Genomic DNA, 16531 nt, shown 5'->3' on the forward strand with positions numbered 1-16531 from the left:
TGCTCGCCAATCCTTTTGCGAAACTCCCTTATTGTTTTGCCCACGTACTCTAAACCACAATCACATGTGGCCTTATAGATGACACCTTTTGTGCGACAATTGATAAAATGCCGAATTGTGTACGTGGTGCCTGCGACATTGCTTAGGAAGTTTTTAGAGGGTCTGATGGAAGCACAACTTTTGCAACTACCACATCTGTAACAGCCTTTAATTTGGTTTGTTGTTAAGCCAAAGCTGCTTCCAGAGTTGTAATGGCTGTGAACCAACCTGTCACGAAGGGATCTACCCTTTTTGTATGTGATCTGAGGTACCGGTGGGACGTATCTCTGTATGTCCCTATCCATCTGAAGAATTGACCAATGTCTTTGAAAAATTTCTCTGATGTGATTCACTCCATTAGAATATCTAGTAATGAAGCGTATAGTGTTCTCTTCCTCAGGTTTAGGCTTTGGTGTCAATAACTCTTTTCTTTCTTTTCTCAGGGACTCTTTATATGCTCTGTTCAATACGCCCTCTGGATATCCCCTCTCTAAGAACCGATTTTTTAGGTCCTTTGCTTGTTCCTGGAACATGTTCATGTTTGAACAATTTCTACGTACTCTGAAATATTGTCCCTTGGGAATACCTCTTTTAAGAGGGGCAGGGTGACTACTTTCCCACCTGAGGAGGGAATTGGTGGCTGTGTCCTTTCTATGTGTCTTTGTAATCAGTTCACCATTGGGACGCCTTTCAATGCGAATGTCCAAGAACGCCAAACTGGTGTTGCTCACTTCATAGGTAAAGCGGAGGCCCAGGTCATTGATGTTTAGAGCTTCAACAAAATTATTTGTAGAGGTGTACCTGTCAAGATACAACTGTAAGGTGTGACTTGATTTAAATGGGTGCAATTTATATCCATATACCCATATCTTTAGAGGGTTACATACAATTGGTTGGCCTATGCCCATTGGGATAATAGAAGCATTTGGATTGGAAGCAATTTCAGCACTGTCAGTGCTGTTCAGTCTCTAATTGTTGTTTGTCTTGTTCTTCTTTCCCCATTCTGTGTCGGTAATATGGCACAAATTACACCAGGGTTCCTATATATTTTTTTCTTTTGTTTAAAATATGTGCCATTAATTGGCTTTTAACATACCTAAATAAAGGTTATTTTTTATCCAGTTGCTAAATACGTAGACTTGTTCCTACCATCTTAAATCTTTAATAACATGGCCAAAATTTTAAGGCTCTTGCTGGCTGGTATAAATCTGAAATTACTTCTAGGCTCTGAAGACATAACTATCTGGAAGGTTTTTTTATTTCATTTTTGATCATTCTTTGTGATGTTTTGGACCTTGCTGATTGTGCTGGCTTAACTGACTAGCTCATGCTGTTTTAGAAGCTGATTTGAACTATGGGTCTAGCAAATATTCGTACTCCCCTGTGAGCTTCTCTTCTCCCCAATGTTCAGATACTATTTACAGAGACTCTCCCTGTCTGAACGTTGGGGAGGGAACAGAGAAGATTTCTTTCTTAGCTTTAGATTTGTAGTTCAAATCAGCTACAAAAACAACATAAGATAGGCAGATAAACCAGCATTTTCAACATGGTATTAAAGATGTAAGGAAACAAAATAAAGTAATTAAATACATTACAAAGATTCAGAACTTGGCAAATTATATTCAATTACAAAAAAGAGTTTTGTTACTCTTTAGATTTTATAAAAATAAAGTCCAAGAAATAGCAGCCTAAAAAAGTGGTCAAGGAGGAGAAGAACCAAAAACCAGCTCCTAAATTCTCTACTCCTTCTTTACCCTCATCTCCAAAAAGGAAAAAATGTACCTTTTGAAAAAAAAAAAAAAAAAATTACATTTACATTAAAAAAAATGAATTTGGGATTTTTTTTGCAGATGTTTATACAAAAATTAGATGGCAAGAGTTAAACAACCTACTGTCCCTCCTGATTGTAGAGCGTTAATCTCATCACCTAAGGTTCCTACAGATGTGACTTCTACCGCCTCAGCCTGAGCAGAATTATATTCTTCCTAAACTGGTTATTTATTAATGTTATTTCACAATACCCCTCTCGGGAACCTTCAAAGGATTTTTGTTTTGAGCCAGTGACTGGCCAATGATCTTGCAGCTGTGAACTCTCGAGGGGAGAAACGAAGTTCAGGTGGCCTTCACTGGAGTTCCTGACTGGAGTTTTGTGAGTGGGTGGCCCTGCATTAAGGCAATGTGCTTTGTCTTAATAAACTCAAAAATAATCATTGTACATCAAAGTGCAGGATTTATAGGGCTGATGTTTGAAGACAAGACTCTGGGCCAGTTTTCAGATATTTTACATCTTTCTCACAGAATAGGAGTTGTATTGTACAATTTCGTGAGTATGATTTTTTTTTTCTACTAGTCACTTATTGCCACATGGATTATTTTTCTTTTTGAAATACTCAGCCTTTTGGGGTTGAGAAATTTTTTTTTCCGAGTCATTTAGGTTTGACTCATTTACAGCCAAGTGAGCCAGGTTGGAGGCTCATGTGGTCTATGAATGAAGAATCTAGGATAATGGAGTCTCGTAAGTCAGGGGCGTATCTAGAAGGGGAGTGTCAGGGAATTTGCCCTGGGTGCAGCTGGCTGGGCGGTGCCATCAGGGCACTTGATTTGACGGTCCAAGATGTCTCCCTGGCATCTGCATTTTGCTGCCCCCCGTAGTGAGAGTCGGACGTTCTCTTAAGACAGCTGTCAAGCAGACAGCCAGCTCTGAGAGAGTGCAGGGTATTGGCTCCCAGTGATCAATTGTACTTGCAGTACAACTAAAGCCCTGACCATTGGCACTTGTCGGTCAAGGCAACATCAGCAGCATGATCAGCTCATGTGCTGAGCTCCCTCCTCGGCGCTACATAGGCAACAGAAGTTTGGTGTTGTAACTTGTAAGTGCTCCAATGGAGCTGAAGACCGACACAAGTTTGGTGTTGTAACTTGTAAGTGCTCCAATGGAGCTGAAGACAACAAAAATGTATTGTAATTGGGGGATGGGTAAAAATTTGAGTTCACAGTATGGGGAGAGAGGGTGGGTGGAATGTATGCACAATATGGGGCCAAGGGTAAGGAGTTTATGTGGAGACAGTATGGGGAGCAAGTGAGGGGAAGATATTTGAGGACACAGTTTGGGGAGCGAGAGGGCCGCATAAGTGACGACACAGTATGAGGCGTAAGGTGGAGATGGGTCTGGAGACAGTATGGGGAGTGAGGGATAGATGAGTGCGGAAACAGTATAAGGAACGGGGGAGGAGTGTTAGGAGACTATTGAAGAAAATGGTTTGAGGAGACACTCCATGACCTTAATGTGCTTCTTTTTAAGCCTCTCCTTTGTTGCCTGGACTGTATGTTTTGGATCATTGTCTTGCTGGAAGACCCAGCCACGACCCATTTTTAATGTCCTGGCAGAGGGAAGGAGGTTGGCACTCAGGATTTTACAGTACATGGCTCCATCCATTCTCCCATTGATTCGGTGAAGTAGTCCTTTGCCCTCAGCAAAGAAACACCCTCAAAACATAATGTTTCCACCTCCATGCTTGACAGTGGGGACTGTGTTCATTGGGTCATAGGCAGTGTCACAGATCCCTTCTCCGTGGTGTCAGTTATTCGTGTCGTGCCTGCTCTCACACATGACTTGGGGTTGTGCCTGCAAGGGTTAATCTATCTCCCCACTCTCAGTCCAGCATTCAACCTCTGTCCTATGCTGTAATGGGAGCATAAATCACGCACCAACCCAGGCCACACATCCGCTCATACATGCTGCCACCACTCACCGAATACACGGGCAATGAGTCCCGGAACTAATAATACTAGTAATGTCTATCACTCATAAGGCTCACACACCTTAGGCTATGGATTCTTTTAGAACATTCAAGGTTCAACTTGTTAAAGTTTTATACTTTAATAACAAAAGGGTCAGTGCTTACAATACGAACAAGGTATAAAAATATGATAATAAAAAGACATACAACTTATGCAAAACAGTATAAAATAAAGAGGAGAACTTACAGAAATTATCTAACTGGTAGTTGCTTCTACTCCCTGAGGGTAGGACGAATGTAGATTGGATCACACCAGCTTCTCAGGCTGCCCCCATCATGTGAACACAATTCTCTGTCTGCAGCCTAAATCTATAACTTTGGTCTGGAGGTCAGGTTTCTAGACCGGCCCCTCAGGTTAATATCATAATTGCTGGCTTTCTGATTGGCCACGGCCACGCTGCTAATGAATATATTATTTTTCTCTTGAGACACTTGTGAAAAGGTTCTCAGGAATAGATACCCTCAGGCCGCAATTAGCATCTCCCCTCCAAGACCTAGGAGGTGCCAAATGTTACCCTTATTGGCCCTAGCTAGACCTCCTGGTGAGATATGGAGACACAATTTCTACTAGTCCCAAGGAAGTACCTATTAACACCTAGGTGCGACTTGCCTTCAGGACAGATGTTACATTATCACTAGTCACACATATAACCCTAGACATATGTCACTACACACATATAGATATATGAACACATATTTCACCACAGGCAGCATTTCTCTTCCTCCAAACACGGCGAGTTGAGTTTATGCCAAAGACTTTAATTTTTGTCTCATATGACCACAGCACCTTCTCCCAATCACTCACAGAATCATCCAGTTGTTCATTGGCAAACTTTAGACAGGCCTGCTCATGTGCCTGCTTGAGCAGGGGGACCTTGCAGGTATTGCAGGCTTTTAAAACTTTATGGCGTAATGTGTTACCAATGGTTTTCTTGGTGACTGTGGTCCCAGTTGCCTGAAGATCATTAACAAGTTCCCCCTGTGTAGTTTTAGGCTGATCTCTCACCTTCCTAATGATCAAGGATACCCCACGAGGTGAGATTTTGCATGGTGCCCCAGATCGATGTCAATTGACAGTCATTATGTATTTCTTCCATTTTCTTACTATTGCACCAACAATTGTCTCCTTCTCACCCAGAATTTTTGGAACACCTGCCAGGGCCGTGGGGATACTCGGTACCAGGTCCAGTTGTTATTAAAGGGGTGGTCACGGTGGCAGCAACCCGGTCCATGGCTCTGGGCGCCCAAGTAAAAGGGGATAGTCTTTAAAGGGATTTGTAAAGTAATAGAAGTTGGTGACGCCACCTGTGGTACTTGGTCAGGGGTGACCAACGCTGCTTAAAAGGAGTCCCCTGGGGGTGATGGCACTGAAGCAAAGATGGTATCGCTTTCCACAGGGGAAGCCGGGTCCCCAGGGCTCCCGGTGTATTGGGCAAGGATGGCGTGGTGCCAGAATAAACCGAGGAAACAGGGTTGTAGTATCTTTACCTGGTTTACTGATGATAGCCAGTCTCAGTCCAGGGTACCAGCAACAGGTGTTGGTGTGGTCCGACCGGCCTGAAGGCAATGGTGGATCCCTCTCCCAGGTGAGGTTTGTAGGCCTTCCTTCTCGCACTCTTATGCGAGGTCCTTGCTGCCTGTGGCTCCCTTACAAGTTCCTCTCTCTCCTGTCCTGGGACAGTACCCATATGGTGGGCAATACAAGCCTTTTTACAGGGTCTCTATCATGACCTGGGCTCTGTGTACTGCTGCACCTTCGGGTGTGGGTGCGGACAGACTACATAAAGTTTCCTGCCCTCTGGTTCTCCTGTGGGATGTGAAGTACTACACAGCCTCGGGCTCCTGGTGCCCTGTTTCTGCGCTTCAGCTCAGAAGATGCCCGGTCACAGTTCCCCTCCGAACTCTTTTGCTTCTCCCCTCTCACACTTGCTTTCAATGCAACCCATCTGGTTCTCTTCCATCCTGAAGCTGCAGCACCACACGTGCCTGCACAGCCCCACTCTCTGCTCACACTCCTCTCTCCTCCAACTTCTCTCAACTACTCCCCAACACCAACTCCCTAACTCCTCCTCCAGACCAGAATATCTATATCTGGGAGAAGCTCCCTTGAATCTGGGTTCAGAGTTCCCCCTTCTGGCCTGGATTCAGAATGTGTTGCATGTAGGTGTATTACCTGTTAAAGGGAATCCTCCTTGCCTCCAGGCATGACATCACCCTCCCCAAAAGGAAGGCAACATCACTGTAACAACCGGTTACCTGGGGTGTTACATCTTACTTATGGTTTTATAGCCCATTTCAGCTTTGTGCAGGTCTATGATCTTGTCCCAGACATCCTTATAAAGCTCTTTGGTCTCGCCCATGTTGTAGAGGTTAGAGTCTGACTGATTAATTGAGTCTGTGGACCAGAGTCTTTTATAAAGGTGACTATGTAAGGCTGGTTTCACATTTGCGTTCAGGAGGGCTGCGGATGGCTGTGTATTTCCTCCCTTCTTCCTCCCTGAAGCTCCGCCTACTTCTGTAAGCGTCCTGCATTTCCCTGCGTACCTATCTTTCACATTGGGTACACAGGGTCATGCATTGTATGCGGATGCATCCACATGCGGCGATTTGACGTGTTCGGCGACCGCACGGAAATGCAAAATTTTGCATTTTCGTGCTGTCGTCGCACACGTCAAATGGTGCCGCATCAGTACAATTGTTCTATTTGATTTCTTTGACTTGTGGTGCTGTTCAGCCAGGGAACTTGGTGTCTAATCCCGAACATTGTTCTTATTAACTCTTTTCTATGAGCATTGGGCAAGGCTCTCACTATGTAAATTCCCAGCTCCCTGTTTCTAGTGCCAGTTATAAGTTCTGCTTAACCTGGTCCACATCCTTGTCCTCTGCTTATGTGCTGTTAGTATTGATTCCTGGTTTTAACCTCTGTTTGTTCCAATTCTGTCCCTGACCTTGATCTTCTGGTAACGACCTCTATTGATGATACTTTTTTCTGCTAGCTTTCTAAACCGGCCAGCGGCTACTCCATGGCCCCAACCCAGGAGTTCCTTTCTAAGTCTAGATTTATGTTCAGGGGTTAGAGGGTGAAAGCCAGGGCAAACCTTGGAATCTAGTAGACAGTGAGGCTAACACTAAGCCTGCCCATAGAAGCCTTATAAAGTGCTGCCAGGCTTCCAGTCACAGAGCCCCTATAACAGCTTTGTCTGAAAAGGCTCAGAATACTATAAAAATACTCCTCTGATCCCTCCTAATCCTGATCAGACACTCCTCTGCTTTCTGCTTCCTGGTCCCTCTAGTTTAGCCAATCAATGGTTGCAGTGGAGATCCGCCTCAATCAGTGATTGGCTGAGTGTAATTTCCTTCAAGAGGGAGTTCTGGACAATTCCTTCAAGGAATACTTAAATTGGACCTCTCAACTCTCCTTACATCTCTTTAGTACTTACAAATCTTTTCTATAATATAACAACTCTGTAGCATCTTTTCTTAGTTGTCTGTACTATGTAATTGCTGTTTTATGCCTTCTCGATATATGTTGATATTAGGGATTTACCAATCCCTAGTTAATTTGGTATGTAATCAATATACTCTGTCACTGTGTGACCAAAACCGATCATACTAGAGTGTGTAGAGTGTAGGGACACACTTTTTGACAAGGGAAATGGTAAGTTAGAGAGCAACAGCAAAATGAAGAATAGTTTTTTATTGCTTTTTTATAGGGAAAACACGTTTTTACTAAAATAGTAAAGTTGACAGGCCCTCTTTAAAGGAAATGTTTAGTAAAATACTTAAATTTGGTTTTTATGCAAAGAAAATATATATTTTGACAGTTTTGTTCACATAATGATCAGTATTAAAAAAAAAAAGGAAAATCTTGCAATTTTCACAGTGGCCACTGGGATCTATTCTACATTCATGTTTCCTGTTCTCACAGGAAATTCACATGTACATTAGCAGCAATAGACTGACCTGTATTGAAGCATCTAATGAGCTTGTGAAAAGGTGTCGGCAAAGGGAGGGGGAGAAGGAGGAGCTGTAACATCACCTAGTGTGATTGGTGGATCAGGTGTTCTCAGCTGTGCATAGAGGTGCTATCAGTCATTGTAATCCTGCATTTGCTGGTAAAGAGTCTGCTGAAAACTCTAAAAAGTCTAAAAAAGCCTCATTACCCAGTGTGAATATTGCAAGATTGCTAGTTTTGCTTTTTAGATAAAGGATATGACTGACATTGCAAAAACGTATTGAGAGGCTTAACTTGTAAAATATTTTAGAATATGTTGGCACTATAGATATAAATAGATAATGACCACTAAAAATTCTACAAATAAATTGTCTATTTTTAAAAAAAAAAAAATTTTAAACTGAGCTCAAATGTATGTGGCTACAAGTTTTCTTGGTCTGATATATCTGAAATTTATCACAGCTCAAATACCAAATATTTTGGGAGGGCGTCTTTCTACCAATGACCGACCCCACCACAATTATTGTCCGCGAGATTGAAGGGGTCAACAAGAGGCAAAGGGTTTTGCCCAGTGAAGCATTAGAACATAATGACCCAGTCTAGTAGTGACATTGTAGCGTAGCCATTGAAGTACTGAGAACGTTTTTGTCTTCTCCCTCTGGGAATGCTTACATCTTGATTGACGTTTGTGTCCTATCCAACAGTGTGATCGAGAACCAAAAGGACTTGTTGAACCTAACTCGGATGGACATGAAGAACTTCAGAGAGCTGAAAAATCTGTGAGTACTCGATTCTACACTTGTCTCCTGATGGAAAGACATTAATTCTCCTTGTCATAACGTCTCTTGGTGCCATAAGGGGAAAGTAAGACAAATGATTCGGGAAGTGTGAGAAGAAGGGACACGACCTTGAGCCCGGGGTGGAATGAAACGAGCATAATTAGGGCCAGGATAAAGATAAAGTTCACTCCAACATTCCTGGTTTCCTTGCAAAGGATGTCAGACAGCCTCGAAGGTCCATATTTTATTGTCAGCAAAGTCTACATTCCTTCACTTTTTCATTAATTGTCTGTTAATATATGGAAGTAATTGTTCCACATCCTGTTTCTTTATTTTGTCTACCTCCTCCTACTGGTACCAGTCACAAAATGTGGTTGAGAAATGAGTAAATCGATTCTAAACAAATTCTAAAATTAAATTCTTGGATTCAGTAGAATCCAGATTTTAGGTGAAAGGGGTTAAAGACACGTAGCCCGACCCCACACTGGTATGTTCACCTGATCTGGTCTGCCATGTCCCAACATCTTTACACACTCCATTGTCATGTCGTTTTGAAGCTTAGTTAGTCATGAAGGAGAGGACACCTGAAGATCAGACTAGAGTAGAGAGGGCTTATTGGTTGAACAAGTTATGGCTGGGACAAGGTTTTTATATTTTTTAGCTTTTTTTTTTTTTTACTACCAACGCTTGGTATGCTCTATGGTCTGGTGAGAATAATTAGGCACATTCTACTGGCCAAATTCGAGAGAACTGCCAACTTCGCCACTAGTTGAGATGTAATACCAGCCACATCCTATCGACAAGTCTGGTAGTGTTTATAAAAAAAAATAGACATTGCCTTTAAGACTACTCCAGTGTCTTTTCTCCACACAGGACCATTTCTAACACTGGGTTGAAGTTTATTTCCGAAGACGCTTTTCACCTGAACCTTCGAATGACTCACATGTAAGTGATAATGTATATTGTGTGTGTAAAATTGATAGGAAAATACATTTTAGTTGGGTTTTAAACAATCCACACCTGTTTCAGGCAGAGACACCCTAAATTTGTGATTTTGAATTTCAGGATCATTTCTGAAAATTTGGGACAGTTGTCAGGTATGCATGATATTCTTTTGACCGGAGTAGTTTAAAGATCTGGAAAATACCATAAAAGGCACTACTTACCTGTTACATTCCCTGCACTCTAGTGACTACACATATGACCACTGCAGGCAATCACTGGCCTTCATGCAAAGGGCGCTCATACAAGGGTAATATTTCTTATGGCATTGACCCAACTTAGTCACTTTTTGGAAGATCTCTAGGTCTGGAGGACTTGGAATATTCATACATTTACCTGAACTATGTAATACTTAATTTCTTATGTGGGTGTGCTGCAGAGGAATTAAATACTTGAATGTGGGCTCCTCCAGTTGGTTCCATAATTTTAGGAAACCCATAAAAATGGAACTTTCCATCGTAGACAACCCCTTAACAAAACATTCGGGAATTGTCTTTTGGAGGTACAGCAGTTCTGTAACAGGCTATGGAAATGGACTTTTACCAGGGATAGGCAAGTTCTTGATTTAGACAGAGAAGAGGACCTCTTCCCTGTAGATCTGGTTCTTATGGATGGAATCTATGGAGGTAAAATAATTTTCAGACTCCCCACGCCCAGTTTTCCGTATGACTTCCTACCATTGATGATCTCCTGGAGAGCTCTCGGAGGGTTTGTACTTCGTTTGGCAGATTTTTGCCTCATCATTAATAATACGGCTTATTAAGCACTTGTTTTGTTGTTCTGCAAAGTTATTAAGTGTTCTCCTGGAGCGCTCCTAATTGCAGGAGAGCGCTGCTGGCACAGACTGCGCCACTAATGGAGTTCTCACCGATGAGGTGATTTGAATAAGTAATTAAATAAAACTAAAAAGCCCTTTATTTTTTTAAAGTTTGATGGGAATATGTTTTTCATAGGTAGGCACTTTTGCATCTCTTGGCACCATATTTAGCCCCCGGCCCCTGGAATAAAGCCGATCCTTCCTGGTATAGATGGAAGTATTTTTTTTCATTATGTGGTTTACATGGGGACATAACATGAATTACGGTAATTACTTAAAGGTATTAGATATCCAATTTTCATATAAAATATATATTAAAAAGTGAATGAATTAGGGTGTCCCTCATATAATTAATTACTAGAGTGGTGAGGGTCTGCAAACAATATCTCTCAGTCTAGAAGAACTGTCATGCCTTACATGAGCAGCCCATTTATTCCAGCAATAATTGTGTATTAATGGTGTTATGCTGGGGGTGCTGCAGGAAAATTGATCAATTGCTGCCTGATTGCTCTACAGATTATAGATGATCACTGAGGTCTATGTCACAAAGCAGCTATTAATTATTATTTCGTGAATGGGGGTCTCCTGTTCAGAACCCTAGTCTACCTACCAGTGTGGAGAGGGAATGCAAAGTGGAAATCTCACTCTGGAAGACCTGGAATGTCTATTCATTACATGGACAGTCCACTGACTCAATTGCTAATGGTGCAATACTTAATTTCTCCTCTGGGGGTGCTGTAGGATAATTAAACATTTGCTGCCACGTTCCCCTGTAGATCATAGATGATCACTGGGGCCATTGTCAGACCCCCAGCCAATAAAAGATGAGCATTAAAGCATGAGGGTCTCCTGTTAAGGAACTGGAGCGCTCCCAAGGGCAGCGGGGTACTCGGTACTGGTCCTTTGGTTCACAAGGGGGTGTCACGGTGGCTGACCCGGTCCGTGGCCCTTGGGACATCCAAGTTAAAGGGAAAGGTCTTTAAAAGAGATATGTTCGTGACGCCACCTGTGGTATTCGGTCAGGGTGACCAACGCTGCTTTAAGGGGTTCGCTGGGGTGATGTTATGGCAGCTAGATGGTATACCTTCCCACAGGTGAAGTGTGTCCCCAGGGCTTCCCAGTGTGTAGATGGTGGATGGTGAAAGGCGCAGAGAAGAACGAGGACACAAGATTAAAGTCTCTTTACCTTTACTGAAGGCTTCAGCATCCACAGTCCAGGGCACCATATCACAGGGCAGACAGAGTCCGGCCGGTTTAGAGGCAAGTCCAGTCCTCTTATCCAGGTAGAAATCAGTATCCTTCCTCTAGCGCCATGTTGTTGTAGTACCTTACTGCTAAGCATCTCATAAGGTCCTCACAGACATGTTGTAGATGTTATGTCTCTCTCTCTCTCTGTCTCCCAGATGGATAGGACAAACCCGTATGACCGGTGGCTTGAGGTGTTTTACAGGGAATCTATCATGCCCCAGCCTCTAAGGGGTGCCACCTTGCCTCCTAGGTGTAGGGGCGGACAGGTAACGTGAAATTAGCTGTCCTGCCAGTCTCTGGAGCAAGGCATAAAGGATCGTTGCTCCCTCAGTTTTCCGGCTACCGGGATCCTGCGCCTCAGAAGGAGGCAGCCTGTGCAGGGCAGAACTCCTCTGATATCCACTCCTTTGCTACGACTTCTTCACCCTCTCTACAATACAGTTCTCCTTCAGTGACTCTTTCTAGAAGCTGCCGCACTTAGGGCAGGCACAGCTCCGTGTCCTTCTGTCTCAATCTCTGACAGGATCCCACCCCTGTCAGGGACCAACTATCTGAGCGAAGCTCAGCCAGCAACTAACTAACTTCCTCCTCAGGCAACCAGTTTTACCTAAGTGTGAGGAGTGCCCTAATAAATAGGAGCAGAGCTCCCCCTGGTGGCCTGGAGTGCGAAATGTGTTGCATGTCTGTGATACCTGGATTCAGTTATCCTTCTTGGCCTCCAAACGTAACATCACTTTCCCCTAGAGGAGAATGATATTACTGCAACGACCAGGACCCTGGGGCGCTGCAGAACCTCATCTAACTACTAGTATGGAGAGGGGCTACAAAGAATTAAATCTCACTCTGTAAGACTTGGCATGTCAATGCACTACATTGAAAGCCCATTGATTTTAATATTAACGGTGTAATACTTTATTTCTTCTCAGGGGGGTGCTGCTGCAAAATTGAACACTTGTTTAGATCATAGCAGATCATTTGAATCTATATCATCCAACCAGCCATTAATAGATGAGTATTAATGAATGAGGGTCTCCTGCTAAGGACCTTCATAAAATTACAAGTGTGGAGAGGGGTTACAATAAATATCTCTTACTCTGAAAGACCTGACATGTCCATGCATTATGTGTTTTATGGTCTAGCATCCAAATAACTATTCCCACCAATTTTGGGACTTTAGGCAGAGATGAGCCTTAAGTTATGCCATTGAGACACTAGGGCAAAATAAAAATAAAGAGTTCCCCAGACTATGGAAGATTTATTCTTGTCTATAGCAGACAATATTTTGGTGGGTAGTATTAAGGTAGTTAGAATGTTCAACTTTGATTTGAACATGAATGTGCTAAGAGCTGTTGTCACTTCCTTCCCCTACTCTTCAATACTCTCCTTGGGGCATCAATGAGTTCCTCCAAGGACAAAATGTAAAATCCATGCTCCATCTCAACATTATTTTGACTTAAACATCCCTTGAAGATCAATGTAAACCTCAAACATATGGATTCCCTGATGTTCTATACAAAGAACATAAGGAAAATAAGATTTTTTTCAAGGCCGTGATGGTACCTCTGGCTGGAGCAATGATGTACGACTCATCACACATGAAGAAGACAAGTTAAATGAAGAGTCGGAGGAAAGACATCAAATAAAAAACTCTCTGGAAATCCTTACCACCTTATTCATTTATGACCCATCATGTCAATTGCAAATGACAAAAGTATAAACAGTTACAAACAAAACCAACATCAACTCTCAGAAGGTCCTGTCTCTATAAAAAGCAGGTGGTGAAGGTTCCAGACAATTTACAAAGGTCCATCATCTGTGGCTGATTAGGATTTATGTTTAGATTTTGTAGTTTTTTTAAATTTGTGTTTTTTGCCTTCTTCGTGTGCTCATCGTCTTGCTATGTTTGGGTCTTCAGTTCTTGTTTTTGATGGTTTTGGCTACAAGCCACCAAAACAGAGAACCTGGGGTCAAGGCAGCTCTGTTTTGAAGTACACATCATGTTCTGAAGATATCAAAGTCTTCTCTTAATACTTATATAACACACAGTAAATTATATCTTCTTATTTGGTCATTCCATTCCATAATGTCATTTTTTTCTAAGATCATCTGACAAACTTCCTTAAAAGGGATGTCAACTTCAAATAATGTAAAACCACTCCGCAAGATCTACTCTTTGAGAAGACCACCTCTGATAAAAAAATTTTCTTATGAAAACGAATTTCACTTTTATGTAAGATCACCCTCCTTAACCCCTTCATGACCTTGGAATTTTCCGTTTTTCTGTGTTTGTTTTTCGCTCCCCTCCTTCCCAGAGCCATAACTTTTTTATTTTTCCATCAATTTGGCCATGTGAGGGCTTATTTTTTGTGAGACAAGTTGTACTTTTGAATGATATCATTGGTTTTACTATGTCATGTACAAGAAAACGGGAAAAAAGTTCCAAGTGCGGTGAAATTGCAAAAAAAAGTGCAATCCCACACTTGTTTTTTGTTTGGCTTTTTTGCTAGGTTCACTAAATGCTAAACTGATATTATGATTCTCCAAGTCATTACGAGTTCATAGACACCAAACATTTCTAGGTTCTCTTTTATCTAAGTGGTGAAAACAAATTCCAAACTTTGCTAAAAAAAAATAAAAATTGTGCCATTTTCCAATACCCGTAGTGTCTCCATTTTTCGTGATCTGGGGTCGGTTGAGGGCTTATTTTTTGTGCTCCAAGCTGATGTTTTTATTGATACCACTTTTGTGCAGATGCATTCTTTTGATCTCCCGTTATTGCATTTTAATGCAATGTCGCGGCGACTAAAAAAACTTAATTCTGGCTTGTCTAATTTTTTTCTCGCTACACTGTTTAGCTATCACATTAATGTTTTTTTTTATTGATAGATCGGGTGATTCTGGTCGCGGCGATACCAAATATGTGTAGGTTTGATTTTTGTATTGTTTTATCTTGAATGGGGCGAAAGGGGGGTGATTTAAACTTTTATATTTTTTTATTTTTTTCACTTTTTTTTTTTTTACTTTTTTTAAAAACTTTTGCCATGCTTCAATAGCCTCCATGGGAGGCTAGAAGCTGGCACCACTCGATCGGCGCTGCTACATAGCAGCGATCATCAGATCGCCCCTATGTAGCTGAATTGCAGGCTTGCTATGCGCGCCGACCACAGGGTGGCGCACACAGCAAACCAGCATCAGTAACCATAGAGGTCTCAAGGACCTCTATGGTCACTTTGCAGACCCCCGATCATGTGACGGGGGTCGGCGATGCACTCATTTCTGGCCTGATGGCCGGAAGCTCCGGTTAAATGCTGCTGTCTGCGTTTCACCCGCCGCTATTGCGGGCACATGTCAGCTGTTCAAAACAGCTGATATGTCCCGGCTTTGATGCGGGCTCACCGCCAAAGCCCGCATCAAAGCGGGGGTTCTGACCTCAGACGTACTATCACGTCCGAGGTTATAAAGGGGTTAATAGCACCTCCCTTTTATATGTAGCACCTCCATTTTATATGTAGAACCTTCCTATTATATGTAGCAACTCTGTTTCCCAAACCTTTTGTTTTGGTCAGAGTAATCAGCTGGCCTGTTCCCTCTTTGGATCCTATCTCATGAAGACAACCCCAGATGATGTACTCTATAAAGGCATAAGGAAAAAGAGGGTTGCATCCCAATCGTGTCAGGAGGTGATCCATAGAAGAAGGACCTGTTACGTGGACAGTCTTTTATCCTAATTTCTCACGTTTTCCTCACAGTAGCCCCAGGAGAGAAAATCCTTGATTGATGTTTGTCACCCAAAGCCTCATATCCTTAGCTTTATTAGCTTTAGCATTGGACAAATAGGAAGACATATTAGCACCTTTCTAACTGTAGCATTTATTCCCGACAAGACCCCAATTGATAAAGTGATTTGTAGTTTAACAAGCAGAGCTAGGTATAGAGTATCGTAATGAGTAGTAGACAAGACAAGGACTCAGTACCAGTGTCGAAGGAGCCAGGTATTTGTTGTGAGGCAAAAGAGAAGTCAACCAATTTGGATCTGGAGTTAAGGTTCCCATACACACTAGTAGAAAGTTGTCTCAACCCACCAATTTTGACAGTACTCACCAACCATATGATGTGTATAGAAACTCACATAACAGAGGGACAAAAATATCAGGCAACTGGAAAGTCAACGACTGATCCTTTTATTTTCTTGGAAGTTAGGCCCACATACCCATTATTATATATTATTACGAGAACATAAACACCATGTCCGATCTGTCAGATCTCTGCTGGACAACCCACTAAGTTATCGACTTCAGCTTCCTCCACCATCTCAAACAAAGGGTTTCTGTGATGTAAATCTTCTGCCAAGCCAAATGTTATTGTAGGTATCGAATTCCTCATAGGAGGGGAGTCTCAGTATTTTACTATCATCAATCAGCAGGGCCTCTCATCCCAAAAAGAAGAAAGGTCAAATTATTTGTGATTTCTATTTTTCATTTTTTTTTATTTTAACTAAAAAGCTAGAAAAAAAGCAGTAATATCAGAATTGTCCTCTAAAAATATACCGTAATACACAAAAATCAGAATTTGTTTTGTACTTTATTATTTGGGCACAATCCTAATATTAAATATAGATACTCACAAAAAATCTGAACACACTTTTATCTTTTACATTATGATCAAAATATGTCATACATTTGATAAAATAAAAGCATAAAAAGTAAAAAAAATATCAAAAACATAAACGTTTAGATGTAGCTTTGAAAAATATTCTTCTAAAAATAATTTTTATATCTGCTGGCTAACACAGTACAAAGACATATTTTTCTGAGATGTAGCTTTTTTTTTAATGTGTCAAAACCCATGCTAATTTAAGTTACTCAAACCGCATTTATTTTTCTTGATTCAA

The 16531-nt window shown here is 41.8% G+C and overlaps 1 protein-coding gene across 1 annotated transcript in view; it reads left to right on the plus strand.

The window, feature by feature from the left end:
* NTRK1 (neurotrophic receptor tyrosine kinase 1) overlaps nt 1–16531 on the plus strand; it is a 120625-nt gene that overhangs the window by 36113 nt on the left and 67981 nt on the right. The window contains exons 2-3 of the mRNA XM_069728778.1: nt 8499–8573; nt 9447–9518. Of these exons, the coding sequence (XP_069584879.1) occupies nt 8499–8573; nt 9447–9518 (147 nt within the window). The remainder of the gene's footprint in view (nt 1–8498; nt 8574–9446; nt 9519–16531) is intronic.

Source organism: Ranitomeya imitator, chromosome 1 (genome assembly GCF_032444005.1).
Source record: "Ranitomeya imitator isolate aRanImi1 chromosome 1, aRanImi1.pri, whole genome shotgun sequence".
Taxonomy (NCBI): domain Eukaryota; kingdom Metazoa; phylum Chordata; class Amphibia; order Anura; family Dendrobatidae; genus Ranitomeya; species Ranitomeya imitator.